General features: G+C 40.9%; 3 protein-coding genes across 15 annotated transcripts in view; 1 reads left to right on the top strand and 2 right to left on the bottom strand.

Annotated features, from left to right (window-relative positions):
• LOC116706908 (tudor domain-containing protein 7B-like) overlaps positions 1-4,024 on the bottom strand; it is a 24,882-nt gene extending 20,858 nt beyond the window's left edge. Inside the window, 1 exon segment of the mRNA XM_032543945.1 lies at positions 4,006-4,024. Within this exon segment, the coding sequence (XP_032399836.1) occupies positions 4,006-4,008 (3 nt within the window). The 5' untranslated portion in view covers positions 4,009-4,024.
• Positions 2,761-16,664, top strand: LOC116706907 (dynactin subunit 1). Of its 11 annotated transcripts, none has more exons than XM_032543938.1 (32): positions 2,761-2,996; positions 4,766-4,831; positions 4,947-5,141; positions 5,346-5,427; positions 5,532-5,563; positions 5,940-5,960; positions 6,720-6,743; positions 7,173-7,259; positions 7,658-7,807; positions 8,044-8,067; positions 8,899-9,096; positions 9,308-9,512; positions 9,628-9,706; positions 9,886-10,045; positions 10,199-10,303; positions 10,536-10,727; positions 10,849-10,965; positions 11,048-11,200; positions 11,302-11,462; positions 11,662-11,830; positions 12,067-12,135; positions 12,356-12,568; positions 12,697-12,858; positions 13,131-13,262; positions 13,401-13,526; positions 13,632-13,774; positions 13,860-14,026; positions 14,313-14,434; positions 14,514-14,709; positions 14,812-14,885; positions 14,976-15,065; positions 15,170-16,664. In XM_032543938.1, the coding sequence occupies exons 2-32, from the start codon at positions 4,790-4,792 to the stop codon at positions 15,305-15,307; spliced, it is 3,828 nt and encodes a 1,275-aa protein (XP_032399829.1). In that variant the 5' UTR covers positions 2,761-2,996; positions 4,766-4,789; the 3' UTR covers positions 15,308-16,664. The 11 variants fall into 11 exon arrangements, with proteins under 11 accessions (XP_032399829.1, XP_032399824.1, XP_032399827.1 ...); XM_032543933.1 differs by lacking the exon at positions 2,761-2,996 and adding an exon at positions 3,654-3,865; XM_032543934.1 differs by lacking the exon at positions 2,761-2,996 and adding an exon at positions 3,655-3,865 and having other exon boundaries at positions 14,316-14,434.
• fam113 (family with sequence similarity 113) lies at positions 15,431-22,755 on the bottom strand. 3 transcript variants are annotated; one of them, XM_032543947.1, is made up of 11 exons: positions 22,446-22,755; positions 22,334-22,372; positions 22,006-22,084; positions 21,635-21,714; positions 21,264-21,496; positions 20,134-20,284; positions 19,248-19,494; positions 18,758-18,814; positions 18,060-18,128; positions 17,505-17,657; positions 15,431-17,323 (listed from the first exon to the last, which is right to left on the bottom strand). In XM_032543947.1, the coding sequence occupies exons 2-11, from the start codon at positions 22,334-22,336 to the stop codon at positions 17,175-17,177; spliced, it is 1,221 nt and encodes a 406-aa protein (XP_032399838.1). In that variant the 5' UTR covers positions 22,337-22,372; positions 22,446-22,755; the 3' UTR covers positions 15,431-17,174. The 3 variants fall into 3 exon arrangements, with proteins under 3 accessions (XP_032399838.1, XP_032399837.1, XP_032399839.1); XM_032543946.1 differs by having other exon boundaries at positions 22,334-22,754; XM_032543948.1 differs by lacking the exon at positions 18,060-18,128 and having other exon boundaries at positions 22,334-22,754.

Here is a 22,755-nt window from a genome sequence, read left to right as displayed (position 1 = left end):
TTCAATCACCATTCCCCTGTTCCGTGTAATAAGCAGGTATTTATTGGTGACTAAACTCACTTTGCAAAGATCTCTTTTTTGTGTGATCAAATTATTTTTAATTTAAAGAGCAAATAAAAATGCATAACATTGGTCCAGATGACAACATACAGAAAAGTACACTACATACACACACACACCAGAGAAGGCACAGTGCATCTTTTCCACAGTCCTTCCTTGCATCAATGTTTCACTCTAAAACAAAGAAGAAATACAGGAAGGAGGGAGACACAACAAAAACACAACAGCAAGAATGATGCCTGCAGCTCACAAACAAGACACACACAAAAAAGAAACACACAAACAGACAGACAAACAGACACAGACAAACCGACACAGACAAACACACATTGACAGGGAGACAGGCACAAGACAAGAGGTCTCGCACAAAATTCTTGTTATTAAAAGCAACAAACCGTTACTGTAGCTCAATTGAGACATTATGGTAAAGGGCATTATTTAGTGTATACTGTACAGCCTGTTACAGTATATCTCCCATTGGTTTTCAGCTTGTCTGCAGCAAAACCAATCCACCCTACAGAGGAATTCACAAAATTCTGCAAAGTACAATCCTAAACCAATATGATGTCTGTGAAAGGTGTAATAACGGCTAGATATCAATATTTCAACAAATATTCGCTATGATGAAAAAATCTGGACGCTTGCGGACGTGGAGACACACCCTCAAGTTAACGAAAAGAGGTCAGTCAGTCTGTCAGTAACAGTATAGTTTTTAATAACAGGTGGCCAATCTATAATCGCCCTCTAAAACTGTTACACTGTAGAAATTTCAGAGATATTTTTTAATATTTTGTGCTCCCAGTGTACAGGCAGGAATTCTGCACACACCGCAGGAAGAGTCCATGTCAACAATTTTGCGTAACGTATTGACATTTTTCCACGTGTTTTGGAAAGACGCCCTTGTCTGTAATACCGGACTTTTCTCTTTAAAAGCCTTCAATTAAATAACTCCAAAATATTTAGACGATTTCGCACTAGGCTTGGATGGCTATGAAAAGGGTGAAAAAGCTGCACTGTAAACAAGTAAAATGAACTTGTCACTTGTTATTATCAGGGAAATGTTTCTGCATCAGATATGTTTCAGCCACTTGTTGATATGGCCACTTGAAGCGGCGCAGGCAGCAGCCGGGACAGAGAAACCATACATGACGTAACTCATCACACCCGCCATGGGCTAAACTATTTAGAAGAAGTTTCCCTTTCTTTTTTCGTTTTCGACACAAAACTACACTTAAATTGTCCTGACATGATGACTGACGCCAGCAAAATGTACTAGGCCCAGTATACAGTCAGCTCAGGCAACAAGACTGCGCGTAATGTCGAGTTAAATCCTCCTGCCATCTCCGGGACAGCGCTCGTAAAGTTAGATAAAGGAACGCTATCAACGGACCGGAAGCACATACTTATTGCCTTCATAATAAAACTACAGACACGCGCCAATCCTTTTTTTGTCCTTGCTCATTAGTAACACAAATTATGACTTTGAAAGTCCCTACCGGAAGTACATGTTTGTGTCTTAGCTAGCTTGGAAGCATTCCAGACATCCTATCCGGGAATATCGAAAGAGGCAAAATAAACACCTAACAAAACTTGCTCAAACTCAGCCAGGACTGAGTGTTATAAAACACCATGTAAGTCAGAATGAAATCTACAAAAAAACATTCTACCTTGCTCTAATTAGACGGTATGGTGAAGTCAGGACCTGCTCCTCGCTGTCAGTGCTGTCACCACCACGGGGTTGAGCTCCGGCCGAAGCACTGTCCCCGGGGTGGCTGCCAGCCGGTCCAGGCACAGCCTCTCCTCCGCCACCTGATTGGTCGGCTGTGCATGGGCTTCTGGCTAACTACACGTCAATATATTCATCCAGGGGCCACAGCAAAAGGCTGAGGACACATCTCATTGTCCAACTACAGACAGTTTTCTATGCGTTCAACCCTAATTAGCTGAAGCAACTTTCACAAAGTTGGGACCAGAGGGCGTTCCGCATAGACACTAATTGCTGCAGCATTAATACATAGGCCTATATTATTCTTAATATATACTTCTTATACATGTTATATAGTTCTATTTGCCATTTGATTATTTTTTTCTATTTTAAAGTGTATTTTGAATTTATTGTGCACATGTATTTATTTGTTTATGTATTTCCCATATTCACAATAATTATCATATAATTATGCATTCTCTCTCATTAACTTATTTTACCCAATGCTGAGTTAAAACCTTTAGGTAATATTAATTACTGGTAAGCATCGTATTGTGTTACTTATACCCTTTCCCTTCTTTAACTGTTTGTTTTAAACACTATATTATTGTATTTTCCCAATCATCCTTATCCATAATTGAATTCAAATTTTAATCAACCAACAACTACTGAATTGCTTTGGGTCTGAATAAAAACATTTTTAATAGATAATTATGCATAAAGTTGTCAAATTGTAGACTATTGATTTGATCTCTAACTCCTTTTGTGTTTACTTTTAATAATTTTACATGTGTAATTGTAACAATCATGATAGTTGCATATATGACCAAAAAAGAAACTTTAGGTCAACTGTAGGCCCTCAAGAAGCTAAAAATGGCAAACTCCCATGAAGGAAAAAAAAGAGTAAAATGGACAAAAAAAAAGGAAGACAGGCCCCAAATATGCAGTGGGCTGTAAAATAAAGGTTGATTTTTATTAAATAAAGAATGAGTGCAGCCAGATATAATAATGAATATGTCTATGGGTGCAGCAGCGACCAGGGGCGCTAATTCTCACTATTCCGCTTATCTTTGGTCTGTCAGGCCACCGGAAGTGACCTGTCAAAAAACGGAAAAGACTACCGGATTTACAAGCTGGGTAGCCAAAAAATAACAACAGAGGATCATTGTTTAGCTACCTGCATGAACACCTTAAACAGTTACATTTAAAGACAGGAATCTCTGTATGCCAGGTAAGCTAAATGAATGAATACAGGTATGCTGTGTAAGTTTTGTAACTGCAACGTTACCTTCCTTTGTGACTTCAGCTTGCTTGCTATGCCGAGTTGGCTAGCTAGTTCTAACGTTAACGTTAGCCAACGTTAGCTTTTAACTCAGTTCTGATGTCTAACTAAACGTATATGGCAAAGTGAAGCGTAAGGTTAAGCAATTTTAAAGTAATTTTGTGTATGGCAGTCAGTATTATTTTGAACGTAACTCAAGCTAACAATGTAGCAACAATAAAGCAGGCTTTCTTGTTTGTCTTTAATGGCATTTCTTCTTATTGCACTTTGTCCTCTTCTGTCGAACAGTAGCTGCGTTTATTGCATTGTGTTAGCCACTGTCAGCTGGTAACTAACGTTAATTGAATAATTTATAAGTTCGTTTCAGATTAGCTACGATAGAACTTGTGGAATACGAGCATATAACGTTAATGTATCAAAGGAAGATGGGAGACACAGCAATTACTCTACACGTTACTGCTCCTTTATCTAGCTACTTATAAATAAATGTAGGCCAGCAAATTGGTTATCTCATCGCTATTCAAGTGGCTCCATGTAAAGCATCAAGCTAGTATCCATGTGTTGTTTCTGTGGGTAGACAGCTAGATATTACCCTCCCTTTTATCAGTTTAAATCAGCTATGACGTTTTGTGATGCTCCACATAAGATCCCTCCCTGAAACCACAGTCTTGTATTGTCCGCTCCTCTCTCTGGAAAAGAGCAAGGGATGTACTATAGCAGAGAAAAAATACCACTTGAGCCTTATCTTTGTGCTGGAGGTGAAAGCATCATAACTTACTAATATGGCCTTGAACAGACGACATTCGTATACCCCCCGGGTGAGTAACATGGACATTCAATACTTAATAATATCTACTTTAGTACATCAGTGTTAAATTTGATTGAGGCACTTAATTAGTAGAAATCATTACATTGTGATGGCTAAACCTTTAAAAAGGTAAAGGTTTGTGGCACTCACCATACAGTTGATGCAGGGTTCACTGGTCGCAAATCGGGTCCTCACACGAGAAGAATTTGGGTTACTCAGATATCCTGTGGAGAAAATGAAGTTTCTGTCCTTAATAGTTAAGCTTTGTTCCCATTAATCTCGATTAATATTTATTCTAGAGGTTTCTGCAAAACTCTGCTTCTATCATAAGGCTTTAAAGAAGTTTTTCTATTCAGTTTTTTGCCCTGTGGTTTGGAACTGTGAGGCAGTGTCCCTACAGCTCCATAAAAGATTTAGTGCAGTCCTAGTTTGTCTTGAATAAGCATCTTTGTCTGAGCAAGGCAGGGATATGACTTGTTTATTAGGAAGTCAGGACATATGACTGAGTGCATGAATGTGTTGCTATGCTTTGTGGCCTTAGGCCTTAATCACTGAATATTTTAGATTTCTAAGATTGCTCTTAATAGCTGGAGCAGGGAGAATTATGGGTCATTGTTGTTACACATAAAACAATACAGTTTGTTCCGCTCTTTCACAGGTCTGGTGTACAGTATTAAACATTTTTTGTCATACATACTCATACAGACTAAGCTATATCAATTTGACCAAGATGATTATACAATAAATTCTCTGGTATGTAATGACCTCACCGTCTCTCTTCCCTATCTCTCTACTTCTCCCACCTTACCCCTCATTCCCATTGGGAACCAACCTTCCTATACTTTCTCTCTTCCATGTTTCCTCATCTTTCTTTCTACTCCCCCACATATGTATATCTCAAATCCTCCAGCTGACCAGCCCACTGATCAGCAAAATGAGCAGCACAGGAACAGTGGAGAGTGGTAAACCTCCAAAGGTAGGTCACTTTTCAATACAGACAAAAGAAAGGAACAAATTTATGGAAATAAACAAATTACTAGTGTGCATAATGACTTAGTCTTATCCTATTGTCTCTGCTTCTCCTCTCCTAGATTGGCTCTACAGTGGAGGTGATAGGGAAGGGTCAGCGTGGAACTGTTGCCTATATTGGTGCCACCCTCTTTGCCTCTGGGAAATGGGTGGGCGTCATACTGGATGAGGCCAAAGGCAAGAACGATGGCACCGTGCAGGGAAAACGCTACTTCACCTGTGAGGAAAATCACGGGATATTTGTCAGACAGTCCCAGGTCAGTGACAAAAAAAACCTGTTGCGATGTAAGGACGCATGTATACTTGAATTAGTATGAAAAGTGTCAATGGTTTTGTTGGTTGGTGTTGTTTGAGGAACCTTTTTTCTGAATTCATGACTACAAATAAACATTTGTTCCTGCTCCAATTTCATGTCTGTGTTGCTCTGATCACCAGCTTTGTTTCTCTGTCGCTCTGTACAGCTTCACGTTGTGGAAGACGGCTCCAGTGCAACCTCACCAGATACTCCTGAATCAGGCATTGCAAAGATACCCAGGCACAAAGGTGAGTGTGAACCACAGCTGTGTTTGAAATTAATACTTGTGTACCTTAAGTACCTCCAAGTTAATAATAATAGTACGTAATAATTCTTAATTTCTTTTCTCCAGACATTCCTGAGACTCCCAGAACAACCAAGCAGGTAGGCAACCATTATATGCACTGCACTGCTTTTTTTTAAAGCACTTTGTGAGTTTAGTAAACTTGTGTTGTTTCCATGACTTGGCTTTGAACATGGCTGAACTCCTTTGGATCTTTGTATGTAGTGTGAATTTAAGAAAGATGTCCATTCATACAGTTATTTACTTACACTTTTAATTCATGTCCTGCCCTTTCCAGAGCAGTTAGGTTGGTTTAAATGTCTTAACCAAGATGAATCTGACTTCTTTGCCAGGATAGAGGTGCTTTGTTTGTGCCCCCCCTCCCCCTTTTATCTGTACAATGTTAATGGGTTTCTGTTTTGCCTCTCAGACTTTTGGTTGACTTCTCATTTTTGTTTTTCTGAAAACCTTTTACAGACACCTGCGAACATTAAGAAGGTAGACATATTTAAATTAAACACATTTGCTTTTGCCTTGGTTGTTTTTAATCACACTAATGCGGCAACTCGTCTTTTGTATTTATTTGATTCTTTTACGTGTTGAATTTTGCACGGGACATCTCTTGTCGTTGATAGATTCCATTCATACTGTATTTTCGCTTGCTTTTCTGTGGCCGCACTCTGTTCTGTACACCAGCTCTGTTTGCTCATTGCATTTGATTTTTTTATTCTGGTTAAGGCATCCAGCACAAACATGATGTGAAATTGCGACCGTTGTAAGGTGTACGGTATATCCTAATACATTTATCATACTGGGTTGTATTATGGTGTCTTTGTCATTCCTTTTGGTACCACAATTCAGTGATATTTTTGCCACTGTTTTAACACCATTGCATGAGTTCATACTATGGTTCCAGTCATCCAGAAGAACTATTCTTTAAGATGGTTTTAAAATGGTGCATGCAGCTGTCACAACTATGATCTAACAGTGGGTATGCTTCTTATGTGCTGCTAATCTCCTGTCTTGCTTCACGTGTGTGTGTGTGTGTGTGTGTGTGTGTGTGTGTGTGTGTGTGTGTGTGTGTGTGTGTGTGTGTGTGTGTGTGTGTTGTGTGTGTGTGTGTGTGTGTGTGGTGTGTGTGTGTGTGTGTGTGTGTGTGGTGTGTGTGTGTGTGTGTGTGTGTGTGGTGTGTGTGTGTGTGTACGGAATGTTCCCATCCCTCCTTCTTTCTGCTACTCACCTCCTCCTCTCCTCCAGTCCTCTACCCGCCGCTCTGCCAAGGTGAGCTTGTCTACAGCAGACAGGGGTGAAAACAGCAGTTGTATCTGAAGTTTTGTTATTTTATTGTTCCAACTTTTTGCGGGTGCTTGGCAAGTTAAATCAAGGGCACAGCTTCAAATGTTTGAAATCTTTTCAAAGGCCTTGCATTTTTGTGTTGTATGATAAGTTCATCCTTTGTCTGATAATTGTTTGATTTAAAGCAGTTTTTTTACTTTCAAATCTTTTCTAAAAAAAACTAGTTGTACTTCTCTGCACTTGTACAAATGTCTTATACAGTGGGAGCATAAAAAAAAGATGTTTGTATAACCGACTTATAATGTGTACGAGTAAGAAAGCGGTTTCATTTTGCACTGTCAAGCTAACTTTGCGGCTGAGTTTTACAAATAACCCTTGAGTCCTAACACAGTCTTTATAATCACACTGTGGCAGTGGACCACTCCAAGTCGTCTGTCGCCTGCCATCTCCCTCCCCTCCCTCTTGGTACGTTCCTCCGGACGCTCCAACCTGCCGCGCATGGTATGCTCTGTCATATCAGGGTAACTCACCTGTTACTTGACTGGGAGTGGGGATTTGTTGTCCTTTGGTGCACAGGTGCAGCGCTCTACCAGATAAATAAACTCAAAGTGGTGTCTGTGTGAACTTGAACATCTCTTGTGAGGGACACTGGGAGGTGAAAAGGTTTTGGAAGATTATTGTATTTTAGCCAATAAGCTATCATGAGATGAAACCAGCGGCACAGCATGTAACACTGGATGTTCACTCTTCTACTAGATTCCTCAAAGTTGTGTGGGAGAAGCTCTTGGCTTATTTACTGACATTCAAATACACACACATTACTTCCTCTTCTTCCACCGTTTCATTCCTCATCTTCTCCCTCTAGCAATTCTCTAACATATACCTGCCTTGGTCAACAGGCGTCTCGCGAGAGCCTGTCCCATCTGTCTGGTGATGTGAGTGAAGTGGCCCTGTCCCCCCATCAGGGTGCACTGGGGGCTCCTGTTATTCCTCAGCCCAGCGGGTCGCCTGCAGCAGTGGCAGTCCCGGTCCCGCCTACTCCAAGCAAGGTGGGTCACTGACAATAAGAAGAGACAAAAAAAAAATACGCTCATTCAATATGTTATACATTTCATTTTTTCATATGGAATTCATAGCAATGTCAACAGCACATGAGATTGATTGATTCATTTTTTCTGTGCTTCCAGCTTTGTCAGTTTGTCACATCTCCATCGTTTTGTTGCTATTTGTCCATTATATCTGATATTTTTGTCCCATCACATCCATGTTTTCATTGTTTGACCAGGTGGAACCTGTTATTTCCAAGCAGGTAGAGTTTTCTAATGGCTACATGCATGCTGATTATACCTAGCATGACTTTACTAACTAACTCATCGGCTGACTCCCAGAAAACTTTCCTCAATACTTGTTTTGTAATGTCATCAAAATGAATTATGATGCATGATTTAACTTTCTCAGACACCCAATTCCATCATTGTGTTTGGATGGAATGGATCAATCTTTGTCCATAGTTCTTTAATGTTAGGCTCCTGATGAGGCAGTGAATTCAGAGGTTAAAGTTAGTTAAAGCTACTTATAGTTTGCAATTTTACAACAACACTGTCGGGATGTCCACATGATGCAAGCCTTCTGTGTTTACGCTCAGCCCCCACCCCTCCTTCACGCAGTTGCTAGTAGCAAAGAAGGACACAGAGGATTAAAAAACAAACAAAAAAAAACGGTGGACTCTTCAGGAAAGGTCATTATCCTCACTCGAGTTTTTGTGCGCAAAAGTTGCCTGACAACAATTTTCTGAACATGGCCAGAGAGAGTTGTGTGGAGCTGATTCTTAATTAGCTTTGTAGTAACTCATTTGACAATGGCTTCAATGTAACAGACGTTCATTAATATCAAAAAGTTCGCGCACTAAAGCTTTAATTGAGGATCTTATTGGCAAATTAATTTGGGGCAGTATTTATGATCTTCTTCTGGGTTTTTGGTGGTGGTACATGATAATTTTTTTGTGTCTTTACTGTCTTAAAATAAAATCTTGGGTTATAAATGAATTCCAGTTAATACTATACTATACTACTATACTAAACTATAGGCAGCAGATTTAAACTGTCCTTTTGCTTCCTCCCTTCCACCCATCCATCCTCAGGAGGAGGAATCAATGCGAGCTCAGGTCAAGGACCTGGAGGAGAAGCTCGAAACACTAAAGATGAAACGGACAGAGGATAAAGCCAAGCTGAAGGAGCTCGAGAAATACAAGATCCAGCTGGAGCAGCTTCAGGAGTGGAAGACCAAAATGCAAGAGCAGCAGGCTGATCTGCAGAAACAACTGAAAGAGGCCAAGAAGGTACACAGGAAAATAAAGTACTAACAATGTGTCTTAATACTGAATTACACCATTATCGATATTTACAATATATTGCAACAAAGATTAAATTAATGCTAATTTTTAGGACATGAAATTATTGATATGTCTAAGACAGGAGAATTTAAAGAAGCAGCTCCACTCTCATCATACAAGATTTTGTAGAGTTTAATTTTGTACCTCCTCCTCCCAGGAAGCCCGTGAGGCACAGGAGGCCAAGGACCGCTACATGGAAGAGATGTCCGACACGGCAGACGCCATAGAGATGGCCACACTGGACAAAGAGATGGCTGAAGAGCGGGCCGAGTCACTGCAAGTGGAGGTGGACACGCTGAAAGAGAAGACTGAGGAGCTCTCCATGGACTTGGAGATCCTTAGACATGAGATTTCAGAGAAAGGTGTGTACTCTTTTCACTAATCCGCAAAGGCCTTATATCTGTGTCTCTCCTTTCTTTCTACTTTATTCATGCCCTGCTTTCCCTGACTGTGTGGCCTTTTCTTTTTCTTCTGCAGGCTCAGATGGAGCCGCTTCAAGTTACCATGTCAAACAGCTGGAGGAGCAGAATGGCAGACTGAAGGAGGCGCTAGTTCGGTCAGTCAAATGTCATTAAAAAGCTTGATTAAAGTATAAATAAATAGATAAATATACTTAGTCCTAAAAAGGGTCCATGAATACAAGGCATGGAATGGGCATTTGGCAGTTTTAGTTGTCAACATTTTGGTCTGAACCCAATAAATAACCTTGTTTTAATTTTCCTTTAACCTCCTCAGTATGCGTGACCTGTCTACTTCGGAGAAGCAGGAGCATGTAAAGCTGCAGAAGCAGATGGAGAAGAAGAACTCTGAGCTGGAGACTCTGAGAACTCAGAAGGAAAAACTGCAGGAGGATATCAAGCAGGCAGAGGCCACTATTGATGAACTAAAGGAGCAGGTAAAGTCCAGAAAAGAGGAGGGAAAAGGTTTTTACGAGTCTCTGATGATGCTTTCCGGAGGTTGCACATTAATAAGTCAAATACTTCTATTAACAGAACAGGTTCAGGCTGAGCTATATTTAAAAGAAACAAGGACTGTTGTTTGTTACCAGGTGGATGCTGCTCTGGGGTCAGAGGAGATGGTGGAGACGCTCACAGAGAGGAACCTTGACCTGGAGGAGAAAGTCAGAGAGCTGAGAGAAACCGTCACCGATTTGGTCTGTATACATTTTATTTATTATTCCTGTCTTCAGTATTAAAGTACAACTATACAACAATACAAACTATGTTATACTATGCAAGTATTCACAATTAGATTCTCATTTTAAGGTAAATTTGTAGCAACATAATGGTATAAGTAACTAGAAAATTTGTACAAAAGGTTGAAAAGACGTAGAATGAGCTAAAAAGTAATACATTTATGACTGAATGTATTTCCTGGAACAATAGGAGGCCATTAATGAGATGAACGATGAGCTCCAGGAGAATGGCCGGGAGACGGAAATGGAACTGAGGGAGCAGGTGGACCTGAGTGCAGCAAAGGTCAGAGAGGCTGAAAAAAGGGTGGAGGCTGCCCAGGAGACTGTAGCCGATTACCAGCAGACCATCCGCAAATACCGAGACCTCACCACCAGCCTACAGGTGGGTGGAGAGGAGGATATCACACGACTTAATTGTTAGGAATTTACCTGCTGTATGCTGGAGGAGGAAGCCTACAGGGTGGATGCTCTGACACTGCATGTGCTTTTCCCCTGTGCACCAGGAGGCCAACAGAGAGCTGATCAGCCAGCAGAATGCAAATGTTGAACAAGTTCAACAACCGCCTGCTGAACTATTTGACTTCAAGATTAAATTTGCAGAGACCAAGGCTTATGCCAAGGTAGGAAATGTTCATGTGTAATCGTGCAGGGAATGATGAGATTACACCTTTAACAACATGTGCTTATAATCTGTGTTCCTAGGCCATTGAGATGGAGCTGAGAAAAATGGAAGTGGCTCAGTCAAACAGACAGGTATCCCTCCTCACCTCCTTCATGCCGGACTCCTTCCTCCGTCATGGTGGAGATCACGATTGTATTCTAGTCCTTCTGCTCATCCCGAGGCTTATTTGCAAGGTATGTGGACAAATGAGACAAGCATCTTTTTGGCAAATTCGGATCACTATTTACTACTTTCAATAATTAATGCTTCTGTGTGTGTGTCCCTTACTTGGTAGGCCGAGCTGATCAGTAAACAGGCCCAGGAGAAGTTTGACTTGAATGGGAACTTGGCACAGGGGACGGGGCTCCGAGGGCCGCCAGGAGAACAGCGCAGTTTTGCCTCAGGACTGGTCTACTCCCTCTGCCTGCTGCAGGCCACTCTGCACAAATATGAACAGTAAGCACTTTACCACGGACTTGTCAGAAATAAAATATGGTATTACTTCCAGAGAATTGTGTAAAGGCTCCCAGCAATTATTGTTTTTTACTAAAATAAAATAGTAATAATATAATACTTATAATCTTGCTGTGATATTGTAAACCTAATTCAGGAACAATTTGTCTGTTCTTTTCACTTCTCTCCGCTCTGACTCTAGGGCTCTGAATACCTGCAGCGTGGAGGTTTTTAAGCGCATGGGTACACTCTACTCTGAAATGAGCTTCCATGAGCGCTCTCTGGATTATTTCATCGACCTGCTGCATAAAGATCAGCTAGATGAGACTGTTCAGGTGGAACCTCTGACTAAGGCCATCAAGTACTATCAGGTAACAAAAGAATGTGGCTAAAGAACTTTCCAGAGTTGTATCCATCTTTTAAACACACGTAATCAAACCACCAAAGGAAGTGTGCAATCCATTTTCTTATCATGCTTTGTTCTTGTGGATCTTCCAATGTTCATTAAATACAAATATATACTAAACAACTGTTTATGTATTTTGGTACAACCACCCCATAATCATTTCTTAAACCTAAAATTTTTCATTGTTGTTTTGTCTTCCAGCAACTGCACAGCGTCCATCTGGCAGATCATACTGAAGACTGCACAGTGCAGCTGGCTGACCACATTAAGGTACGTTAAGCTGCTTCAGCAGGGTTTTACTCTAGTACAGAGTAAACTATTTCAGGAGAAATCTCAACAATGTAGTTGTTTGGAAAGATTATTCATTTTTTAATTGAAATACTGTACATACTTTTTTTTTCCTCCAAGAAAAAAATTCCTAAAATAAACAGAAATGAGAGTATAGCGTTAGGGTCTCCTAACATCCCTTATCCCCACCTTTCACCTCCAGTTTACCCAGGGTGCACTGGACTGCATGGGAGTGGAGGTAGCTCGCCTGCGGGTGTTCCTGGCGGCAGGTCAGGAGAGCTCAGGCCTTAGTGTTCTTCTAAAAGACCTGGACACTTCCTGCTCTGACATCAAACAGTTCTGTAAGAAGATCCGCCGTCGCATGCCTGGAACAGATGTAGTTGGAGCACCCGCTGCTCTTAACTTTGGACAAGAGGTATGGGATACAGAAACAAACATAGTTAAAACACATACAGTCTAATGATCATTGACTTACTAACGCTCACAGTGAAATGAGTGATCTACAGTATGTATTTGACTGACATGTTGTGTCTCATCTGGGAGGTGTCGGAGCCGCTGACGGAGTGCAGGCGCCAGCTGACCCGTGCGGTGGCTGTGCTGCAGGAGGTGGCTGCAGCTGGAGCTCAGATGGTTGCTCCGCTGGCAGAACAGGAGGGTCTCAACGCTCTCAAACTGGAGGATATCGCCTGCAAAGCCGTAGAGCAGGTAGTGTGACTGTTAATAATCATGATCAATTTGCCCAATATTCTTGACCCGAACAATGAGACATTTATTACAGACCATTTTAGTTTCAAGTATTTCTGTTTTGTTTAAATTGAAAATCAGGTGCAGACGTTCTAAGCATTTTCAAATGCTTTTAGATTCTTGTTAAACTTAACTTAAAAACACTACGTCCTGAGTATTGCTGTCTTGGAAAAAGTAGACATAGGTGGCTGGTTTTAGGAGGCAGTTGTATAATCTACACTCCTTTTTCTAAGGTGTTTGGCTCTCAAGGCCTGAACGGCCTAGAGAGTCTGCGTCAGTCCTGTACCTCCGTCATCGCTACCATGAACAAGATGGCCACGGCCATGCAGGAAGGAGAGTATGATGCTGACAAACCACAGAGCAAGGTATCTGTTTGCCTTAACTTTTTTTTCCGTTAATGAATCACATAATTCAGACACTGCAATTCAAGCAGTATTTCTGCCGTTTATGACTTAATCCCAGTCCCAATTCTTACTATTTGATCATGTCCTCCACGTCCTCAGCCTCCTCCAGTGGAGATTAGAGCGTCCACCGTCAGGGCCGAGATGACGGACGCTGAGGGTCTAGGAGTTAAACTGGAAGACAGAGAGACGGTTATCAAGGAGGTCAAGAAGTCCCTCAAGATCAAGGTAACACCTCCAACTGTGAAGTGTTTTACATAAGTCTGCCAGTTTGAAATAGAAAAGCTTCCGAAACAGACATAACTGATGTGGCTGCACCTCACCTCTTCCCAGGGTGAGGAGCTGAGTGAAGCCAACGTCCGTCTGAGCCTGCTGGAGAAGAAGCTGGATACCTCCACAAAAGACGCTGATGAACGTGTGGAGAAGATTCAGACCAAGTTGGATGAAAACCTTGCCCTGCTGAAGAAAAAAGAAAAGTAAGAACGATAAAGAAGCACACAGAACTCCTTTCAACACACCCTATTTTCTTGCTCGCTCACCTTCCTTTCTCCTCATCTTCAGGGAGTTTGAGGAGACAATGGATGCCCTGCAGGCTGATATCGACCAGCTAGAGGCAGAGAAGGCAGAGCTGAAACTACGTATTAATAACCAATCCAAGATGACCATCGAAGGCCTGAGAGCCACACCTGCCTCTGGAATCGCCTCCATTGTTCAGGGATCTGCAGGAGGTGAATTACTGTCAATGTTTTTTGAAGGAGATAATCATTTTATGTTTGATTAAATGTGTGGTTTTTAATTCAGCCTTCTGAGATGCTGTTTTGACCAGCTGATATTTTATGCCTGCAGTTGGTGTAATTAGACTACTGCAATGGCACTAAATGTGTTGATTGCAAATTTGGGAATCACAAAAATAGTCTCTACATTTTGTTGGAAACAAACACAACACTGTTAAGGGTTAAGCACAGGCTGTTATGTGATTTTTAATATCTCACCATATTCCCTGACCCCTTCCAACAGGTCTGACTCCATCCCTGGCAGGACAAGTACAGGTGGTGGACTCCCCTCTCCTCAGGCAACAGGTTGAGACCCAGAGACTGGGTATTAAACACCTCAAGAATGAAAACAACAGACTCAAGGTACACTGGTGTTGGAGTAAGTATTATTATATTGTGGTATTGTGCTAGCTGTCTAAAGTCGGAGTCTATCTACTTATAGGCGGAGAAGATGAGAGCCCAGCTGGCCTCCCTGCCTCCACTCTGCCCTCCCAAACTACCAAAAGTGTCCAAAGAAAGCTCCATGCCACCAGAAGGCCTAAACACAGGCATCTATCGCAGGACTGACCAAATGCTGTCAACACTGCTCAAGCTGAGTTCAGAGGTTAAAGTGGTGGACATCAGTGGGAAGACAGCAGGTGTGTATGTGTGTCAGTTTCCAAACCTTCCTCTTCTGTGTGAGCCTGAGTGTCCTGGTTCATTGTCCATCTTTCTTTCCTGTCTCTCTGTGTTTCTCCTAGTTAGTGCCGGTGCCCAGCTGCTGGAGCAGACAGCTCGACTGCAGAACCTAAGTGATGCTCTGGACAAACTCAAGGTAACAACTTCAGAATCATACGTATTCTCCTCACCATGTCAATAAGTTAACAATAAAAAAACCAAACATTTGGACCCTTCTCTGTTTCAGGGAGAAGTAGCCGAACATGTTGTCTCCTATCAACCTGGAGCTAAGGCTCCCTCTGACTTCGCCACCTTCCCAGTCTCCTCTTTTGTTAAGGTAACAAAACAATACTTAGACACACCATCAACTACAATATTTAACAAAGTTTGATCTTTTCCAGCCAGGTGTTAATACATGTACCTATATGCATTGTTTCCTAGGCCAAGGAAGAGAAGCAGGGAGGAACAGTGTTTGTGGGTCGTGTTGCCATTCCTTGCACTCGTGGACAGGAACAAGTCCACCGTCTTGTCCTATCACAGCAGCAGCTGCAAAAAGTGCACCGCCTCCTCATGGCCTAAGACAGCATGCCATTGGCCCACAGATACAATTAGCAGTACATCAAGAAAAGCTTTTGTTCTTTATTCTCATTCCAGCTTTCACTTTACTCCAACATTCTCCTCTATTTATCCCTTTTGCTTTTCACTATTCTCAGGAAATTGTATCCAATATTTGCAGACTATAGCACTAATAACATTAAGGCACATCAGTGACTTTATATTGATGTAAAACTGGTGTTTTCAATGAAGTTCAAATGGATTTGACTCTTAAATGTCACATTATGAAGGTGTCCTGTTTTCACTGAAGGTGTTTGTTTGCCTCGATTTTACCAACTCCGTGGGAAAAGGAGAAAGCCAACTAGTCATTTTTACTGTACTAGCATTAGTCTTTCACTTTGTATCTTTTGTATTTGTAGTAATTTAGACAAAAGCAATTCACGTAAGAGCAAGAAACATTGTGTCAATGTCAATTTTGACTTTTGAGATGTTATACCTTTATGTCCTCAGCAAACTAAAAGAAATGAGCTCCAAAATGTACAGTCTAATATCAAGTTCCACTATCTGGTCCCAAGTGTACATTGTCGTGATGTATACACATTACACAATTACATGCCAGCTCTACTGTATATTGTCATGCCTAGGTATTCTGTTATGAAGTCCATTTAATACATTAATAGATTAATTGTATAACATCAATAACCAGAACTTATATTTGGAACATGTCCTAAAGTGCCACAGCACAGGTTGATGTACATTTGAACATTCTTGGGCAAACAGTTCCAAAGCAGTTTCTCTTCCACTTCTCTCCATATGTCTTACTCTTGTTTCCCAATCACTGTTCATCTAAGTGATGAACAATACAATTTTAAAAGTTTTGGAGAGGCTGTACTCAATATTCAGAAAACAAAGTGGTCTGGGATTGATTGTCAAATACCGACGCTCTTTCATGGTCCTTGGCATCAGATACCAACATGCACAAGGCACTCGCATACATGCGTGGCCAGACCAAAGAAAAGAGAAGATTAGATTTTAACACAAGTGTGACTTGATTCTCTGCTAAGGATGTCATTGCTTCACCATATCGTTACATAGCAAAAAATGTTCACTGCTATATTAAAAGGTTCTTAATATCAAGTACAGCACCTTTAAGGCCTAAAGGAAACTACATCTTTATACCATACTTGATCTGTGTGGGACATTAAAGCATCAGAAGGATCATTAATTTAGAAATTTTAATAAATGTTAAAACTTAAAAGTCCTTTTGAAATCACAACTCCCATAGAAAACATCAACTGGCATTTAAAGTGCAGAATTAAAAATGCTCTGAAATGTAAAATATTGAAAAGCAATTTGTGGTGGCAAAGAACATACTAAAAAAAAAAGAAAATTCGACAACTTAAAAAAAAAAAAAAAAAAAAGGACCAATACGTGAATGTGAGGTCATTAAAAATCTTGAGTGTGAACTAAGCCATTTGAGGATTCATGTTTGCTCTTGGTTACAAGCATGTATATTGCTAGAAATTCTTTAAAATGTTTCGCCTCTCACCTTAAAGGCTTCTTCAGTTCTGACCAATACAGCCATAATAATGACAGAATAGTGGGGAGTTAGGGATATTTAACCTCTGCTGGGACGTGTGTAAATAATAAACTCCTCACTAGTCAATCAGATTTGAAGAAGCCTTTTGGATGAGAGACTAAACATATTTAAGAATTTCTAGCAGGTCCAGTTGCCTTTGCTTGTCAAAGAGAACTACCATGACCTGGACGACTCTGAACCTTCACAGACAAATGGAACTGTTGTAAACAATGTACTGCGGGTGAGGCAAGAATCTGCAGTAGATAACAAATGGAAGTTGACCATATCTGAATCTTGTAAAAACTCCCTGCCTCAGTAGAAGCTAGCATCGTGGCTGTACTGTCTACGTCTGTGATGGGTGTACGGAGCATAGTGGCGCCTGGCATGGCGGCTCTTCATCACGTCCTGATGATGGTGCTCGTTGTAGGGCTCAAAGTAGTGGGGAGGCTTGTAGTCAAAACCTGCAGAACGTACAGGACACGTTAGGCTTTGAAAGACACTTTCATAGGAACTAGATCAAAAGACCAACAGCTACATTGGTCTTACATGTAAAAACATATCAGTACACTTCAGTGCAGGTGATCTAGTTGATGGAAAATGCATCCGTTTGGTCACTCAGCCACATTTATATCACCAACTTACCATTTCTGACCTGTCTGGTCTCACGGTATGATGTATGTGGCTGCAGGTAATTCTCAAAGTTGAAGTAACCAACAGAGGGGTTATCACTGAAGAACTCCTCCCTGTAGCCATCATAGCTGTTGTAATTTCCCTGTGATGGGTGATTTGATTGCTCTGTGAAATGGAGACAGGGGAGGTAAGGGTGTTAATAAAGATAGATAATACTTTGCTATGCTCCGGTCTTTTGAAATTACTCTACTGCACAAGAACCTGACATTTTGATTTGATTCATTATCTCAACAAACATACTGTAAAAGAAAAAACAACAAACAAGAAAAATCTGATATCAAAAAAAGAAAAGAAAAAGGCTGAATTCAAGAAGAAGCAGTCAGAAGCATAGGGCTCATATAGTCCTGCCCCTAACAAATATGCATATACAAAAATTCAACAATACACCCGCATCCTTAAACAATTTATTTATTCCTGGTAAATCCTGTTATTTGTTATTTTAAATTTACAGCAACTAAACCATAAAACCCTAAAAAAACCTGTCCGTGTGGATGTTTTAATACTTACGCTCGTTGCAAAAATAGTGAGTGTGAGGAGAGCTGCGGCAGTTTGAGTAATAAGTCACTTGATGCAATCCTGTGAAAGCAGCATGACATGGATCAGAAACCAAACAAGAAGGGCTGAGAGAAACACTTTACAAGACAGTTTACAAGATTTACACAAAGAATTGTGAATCTGAACTGTGGGAACAGTGTTGCCATCATGTTTTTAGGATCCCTGCAGATTTCAGAAACGCCTAATTTATGTTGTACTAATATATCCCATTTAATTTTAAACTAAATCATGAAACACATTTAGAAAAAGAAAATAGCATTTTTCTGTATATTGTGAGATAAAACTGAATTCATACTACCAAGCTATAATTAAGATCCCCCCACGTACTTAGATGCAATCTAAAAATATAAAAACACTTCTACATTTGACTGTATATGGGACAGTTAATCCTGATGAAGGGTACAATTTAACAAGTGACAAACCCAAACATGTCTTAGAGATAATGGCTTCTTGTGATGTATTGTACCCATATTTGATTGCTTTTTATTAAAGCAATTTTTTTTATTAAAGCAATCAACAGAAATCATCCCAATAATCATATGTATATTGTGCTGTATATTTGTGTATTTATGTATATGGAGCACTGTTGTGCTACGTCTAATTGTATAGGAAACTTGTGGGGGAAAAAATAACATCTTTTGATGTCTTACCTGCAGGTTTGGTACCATTTGCACTGGCTGCCTGCTGAGTAGTAACCTCAGCATGATCTAAAAAGAACAAAGTCATGTCAGCCTAATTTATTTAAAAGAAAATAAAAAAAGTTTAAAAAAAGAAGCCACAAATGCACATTTTAGTTGAAAGACTAATGCCGCCTACACACAAAACCTCTACACTGGCCATTCCATTGTTTTCCTATGGGGGAAAACAGTGCCGCCGACCCTTGGCTGAGGTTAACTCAGAGCTTTTGCAGTAGTCTATGTAAGTGGCCTGAAGTTTATACTTGTGCATTAGAGTGTGCTTCGAGCTGGTGTGTGTGTGTGTGTGTGTGTGTGTGTCATAGCAAGGGAGAAGTGAGAGAGTGGCGGTGCTTAGCTTTGGAGTGATTAGTGACTCTAGAGTCAACGTGGGAGACACAAAGTGTCTGTGTACAGTATATGGACTCCTGTGTGTCTGTGTGTGTGTATGTCATGTCCTCCTCACCAACAGCAGTCAGTGGAGAGGGCATAGTAACCCCCCATGCCTGCGCAGAGTGCTGTAACAGCAGACAGGTTATCTCGCGGTGTGCGATGGCATTCCAGTGGACGCCGTCAAATGTACGATGGTGCAGGGAGGAGCGGAAATGAAAGTGAAGGTCCAACACATCCATCCCATAGGCGTCAGCCAGAGTCCTGCTGTAGAAGTTGGCTTCAATCACATCATAACGCAGCTGGGGAACCTTGTGCTCAATCTGAGGTGAAGGAGGGAGAGGCGGCAACATTTTTTAAGGCTGGTACAGTAGAGCAGTAGTCAAAAGACAATGCAGAGAAATAAGCCAATCTTCTGATGTCTTATCCATTAGACAAAATGTGGGGGAAAAAAGAATCAAAATGCCTTTTAATATAACCAAACACCTTACTATGGTCTTCACAACCCATTTCTTTTTTGTAATTTAACCCAATTTAGTGACTAGTTTGAATTTCACAGACACCTAAAACTACACAAACTCCTGCTTTATGTATGCTGTGAGCATATTAAATTTATAATCATCCCAGCTTAAATGTTTTACTGTGTGACGAAGAAAATAATTCTTAATTAATTTGGTCTGACTTTGAGGTTCCTAAGCCTTTTTCCACAGCCATCCATCCAGCTCCCAAGGAGCTGTGCTACATATAGGACAGCTGATTAGCGAAAAGTGACGCCATTACTGAGGTAGGAGAGGATGTGGATTGAATGAATGTCTGCCTCAGTAGTGCTTTCACGTCTTGTGTCTCATGTGAATTCCCAGTAAGGTCTAAGAGGAAACATCTTATGACACGTGTGCCAATTTGACCCAACAAGACCTAAATTCCCTGTTTAGTAATTATGCCCAGGTTTGGCGATGACATACCTCGGGGACCAGGAAACCACCTTTAATCCTCCGTCCTAAGGGCATGGTGAGGTTCCATACAACCAGGGTTTCCTCTGGCAAGGTCGCTTTCAGCTCATCGAATAACTTATGTAGGTTCTCCTTGTAGTCATTAAGCCAACTGGAGCTGTATCTACAAAACCCAACACAGACACAGACGTACCTATGAAGAACAAATTCCCTTACTATGCACAAACTAATCAAGAGAGATCCAGGGACATTCAACAGGTTTGTCAAACAACATGGAGTGCCTATTTCAGGCAACCTTTTTTTTATTTTTTTATTTGAGCTAAACAGAGCTTTGTCCTCTACCACTGCTGTCCACACTCGCCCCACATAGAATTGACCAAATCTGATCACTTAAATGTATAGTAACACTTTGTCTGTAGAAAAGCACGGCTGTATAAATGTAGAAAGCTATTAACTTTCAACCACACCTTCCTTACCCTTGCTGTTAGATAAAGAGGCAGGGGTGAGGAGAAATTAAAAGAAATTAGACCTCAACCAACCCTTTTAAACATCTTAACACAAGCAGCATTCCAAATCACATACTTTTTGTGGCCCCTTAACTACCAGATGTTTACATTAACAATAGATCACCAAGGTAAATGAATACTAGATTTAGTTACTCCTTCACTAGTCTATAGCAATGACGTTTCACTTCCAGGATTGTTCAGGTGCCAGAGGAAATTACCGGATGTCCCTCATTTCCGGCCCGATGTTCGTCACCTTCCACTTTCTTTGTGTTGGAATTTTAATCTCCCGTGGATTTCTGAGGACTATGGTTAACTTCTCCTCAGATCTCTGCAGGGTAAATCCAGACAGCTCGTTAGACTATCTGTCCAATCGGAGTTTTCTGGTCCACAACTAAAACAACTTTTGAACGAACATGTTCCACCAAAACAAGTTCATCCCTGACGTTATTTTGCAGAGGTACTGTGGTTCTGTCCAGCGCTTAGCACCACCCAAGACGATTGTGATTGGTTTAAAGAAATGCCAATAAAGAGCATGTTTTTCTCCCATCCCAGAATGCTGTGTGGACCAGCCAGACCCTCCTTCGCAGCTCTGTGGAGTAAGGGTGGCATTGCAAGACTACTCCTTCACCTACCCACCTTGAAATATCCCAAACGCAGGAGTTAAGAATGACCACATCTGGTTTCAAGCCTTGGCGGAAGTCTTCTAGGATACTCTGCATGTAGCCAGAGTAGACGCGTGTCACAAAGTAGAAGCGTACCAGGTGGTGGGCGGACTGAAACTGCCGAACCTCACGGTAGCTTGTTCCATTGTGCATTGGATTTAGGCAACCTCCTTCCACCAGGCAGTCCTGTTCAAAGCTCATCTCACCCTGAAGGTGAAAAACAATTATTTTTCCAAGTTTAAGTGGAGGAGGGTTGCTACATTGAATATGGAATTCCTTTCATGCACCTTTATTTTATAAGTAAGTGGAAACCTGGTGAATAATAGCCCTCAACACATCACTTGCCTTGCTCTTGAGTTGTTTTGAAGTGAGATACTTGTCCTTCTGCAACAGCATAACGAGGTCCTTGTACACAGACCTATGAACTAAGGGTGAGATACAGAGAGTATTGAAAGTGGCAGTGTAATAATCTGGCCCGTGCTGCTCACAACCAAACCTTCCAAGGTGCACGATGATTTCTTTTGACTTTTGGAAGCTGGCAAATGGACAGTCAACAAAACATAGATGGATTAATCCTGCCTGTCACTTAAGAGCAATGTGATAATGTTCAGTCTTGCTTTTCAAATTAAATGGGCTGTTGTAAAACTTTTAAAAAGGTGTTCCTTTTCAAAATGATTACTTTGAAAACAAGAAGGTGGATTTAAGAGACTACTCACTGGAGTCTCCCATTACCACAATGAACTTGTTATGGAGCAGCTGGCTGGCATGCTGGTGGCTCACACACTTCATCATCTCCTGTTAATTACAAAGCCAAAGCTGTTTTTTGTTCATCAGCGTACTGTGAAAGTGAGAGTAGTATTTACTCACGAAATAAGATGATTGACATTTGGTAACATTGGGCTTTGTTATAACTGCACTTTACTAAGTTAAAAAAATTCTTAGCCACAATTACGATGGTAAAGAGGGCTCACACTTCTGGTAGCTAGCCTTAAGCTAGCTAAGTAGCTGGCTTTAGATTTAAATTAAAATAGGAAACATACTTACCATTGTTGAATTTAGGGCAAATTGGAGATGTATTTAATACTAACACCTAACCGTAAAAAAAGACGCCCGTTTGTTGGGGTTTTGAATCGTTAATGTTAATTAGCTAGCTAACATTAACGTTGGCTAACTTTAACGTAACTGGAAAGTGAATCATCACAATCTGGACGTTTTTAGTTCCAGGACCTAGCTAGCTAACGTTAAACCCGCAACGTCTTCACCAACTGGCCCCTCGCTCCACTTTTAAAAGTGATTGACTTTTCGAACAAGTTCCAACTATAGCATTGTCTTATTTTGTAGCTTTAACATACAAGTTTTAACTTTGAACTCGACTCAACCGTTATTTTGTTCAGCAACAGGTGGCCGCAATTTGATGATGCTTTAAAGACTAACGGAAGTATTACTTTTTCGTACGCGCCATAAAT

This window comes from Etheostoma spectabile, chromosome 19 (assembly GCF_008692095.1).
Source record: "Etheostoma spectabile isolate EspeVRDwgs_2016 chromosome 19, UIUC_Espe_1.0, whole genome shotgun sequence".
Lineage (NCBI taxonomy): Eukaryota > Metazoa > Chordata > Actinopteri > Perciformes > Percidae > Etheostoma > Etheostoma spectabile.
Note: the sequence above shows the minus strand (reverse complement) of the source record. Positions and strands in the feature narration are given on the sequence as shown.

Bases quoted from the DNA above. Each gene is read 5' to 3' on its own strand.
- LOC116706907 (XM_032543933.1), top strand. From the start codon at position 3,830: ATGGCCTTGAACAGACGACATTCGTATACCCCCCGG. The intron at 10,966-11,047 runs GTAGGAAATGTT...CTGTGTTCCTAG, and splicing joins AGACCAAGGCTTATGCCAAG to GCCATTGAGATGGAGCTGAG. The intron at 11,831-12,066 runs GTAACAAAAGAA...TTTGTCTTCCAG, and splicing joins AGGCCATCAAGTACTATCAG to CAACTGCACAGCGTCCATCT.
- fam113 (XM_032543947.1), bottom strand. The intron at 18,815-19,247 runs GTGAGGAGGACA...TGTTCTTTTTAG, and splicing joins CTCTCCACTGACTGCTGTTG to ATCATGCTGAGGTTACTACT. The intron at 18,129-18,757 runs GTAAGACATCAA...CTGCTTTCACAG, and splicing joins AAATGGTACCAAACCTGCAG to GATTGCATCAAGTGACTTAT.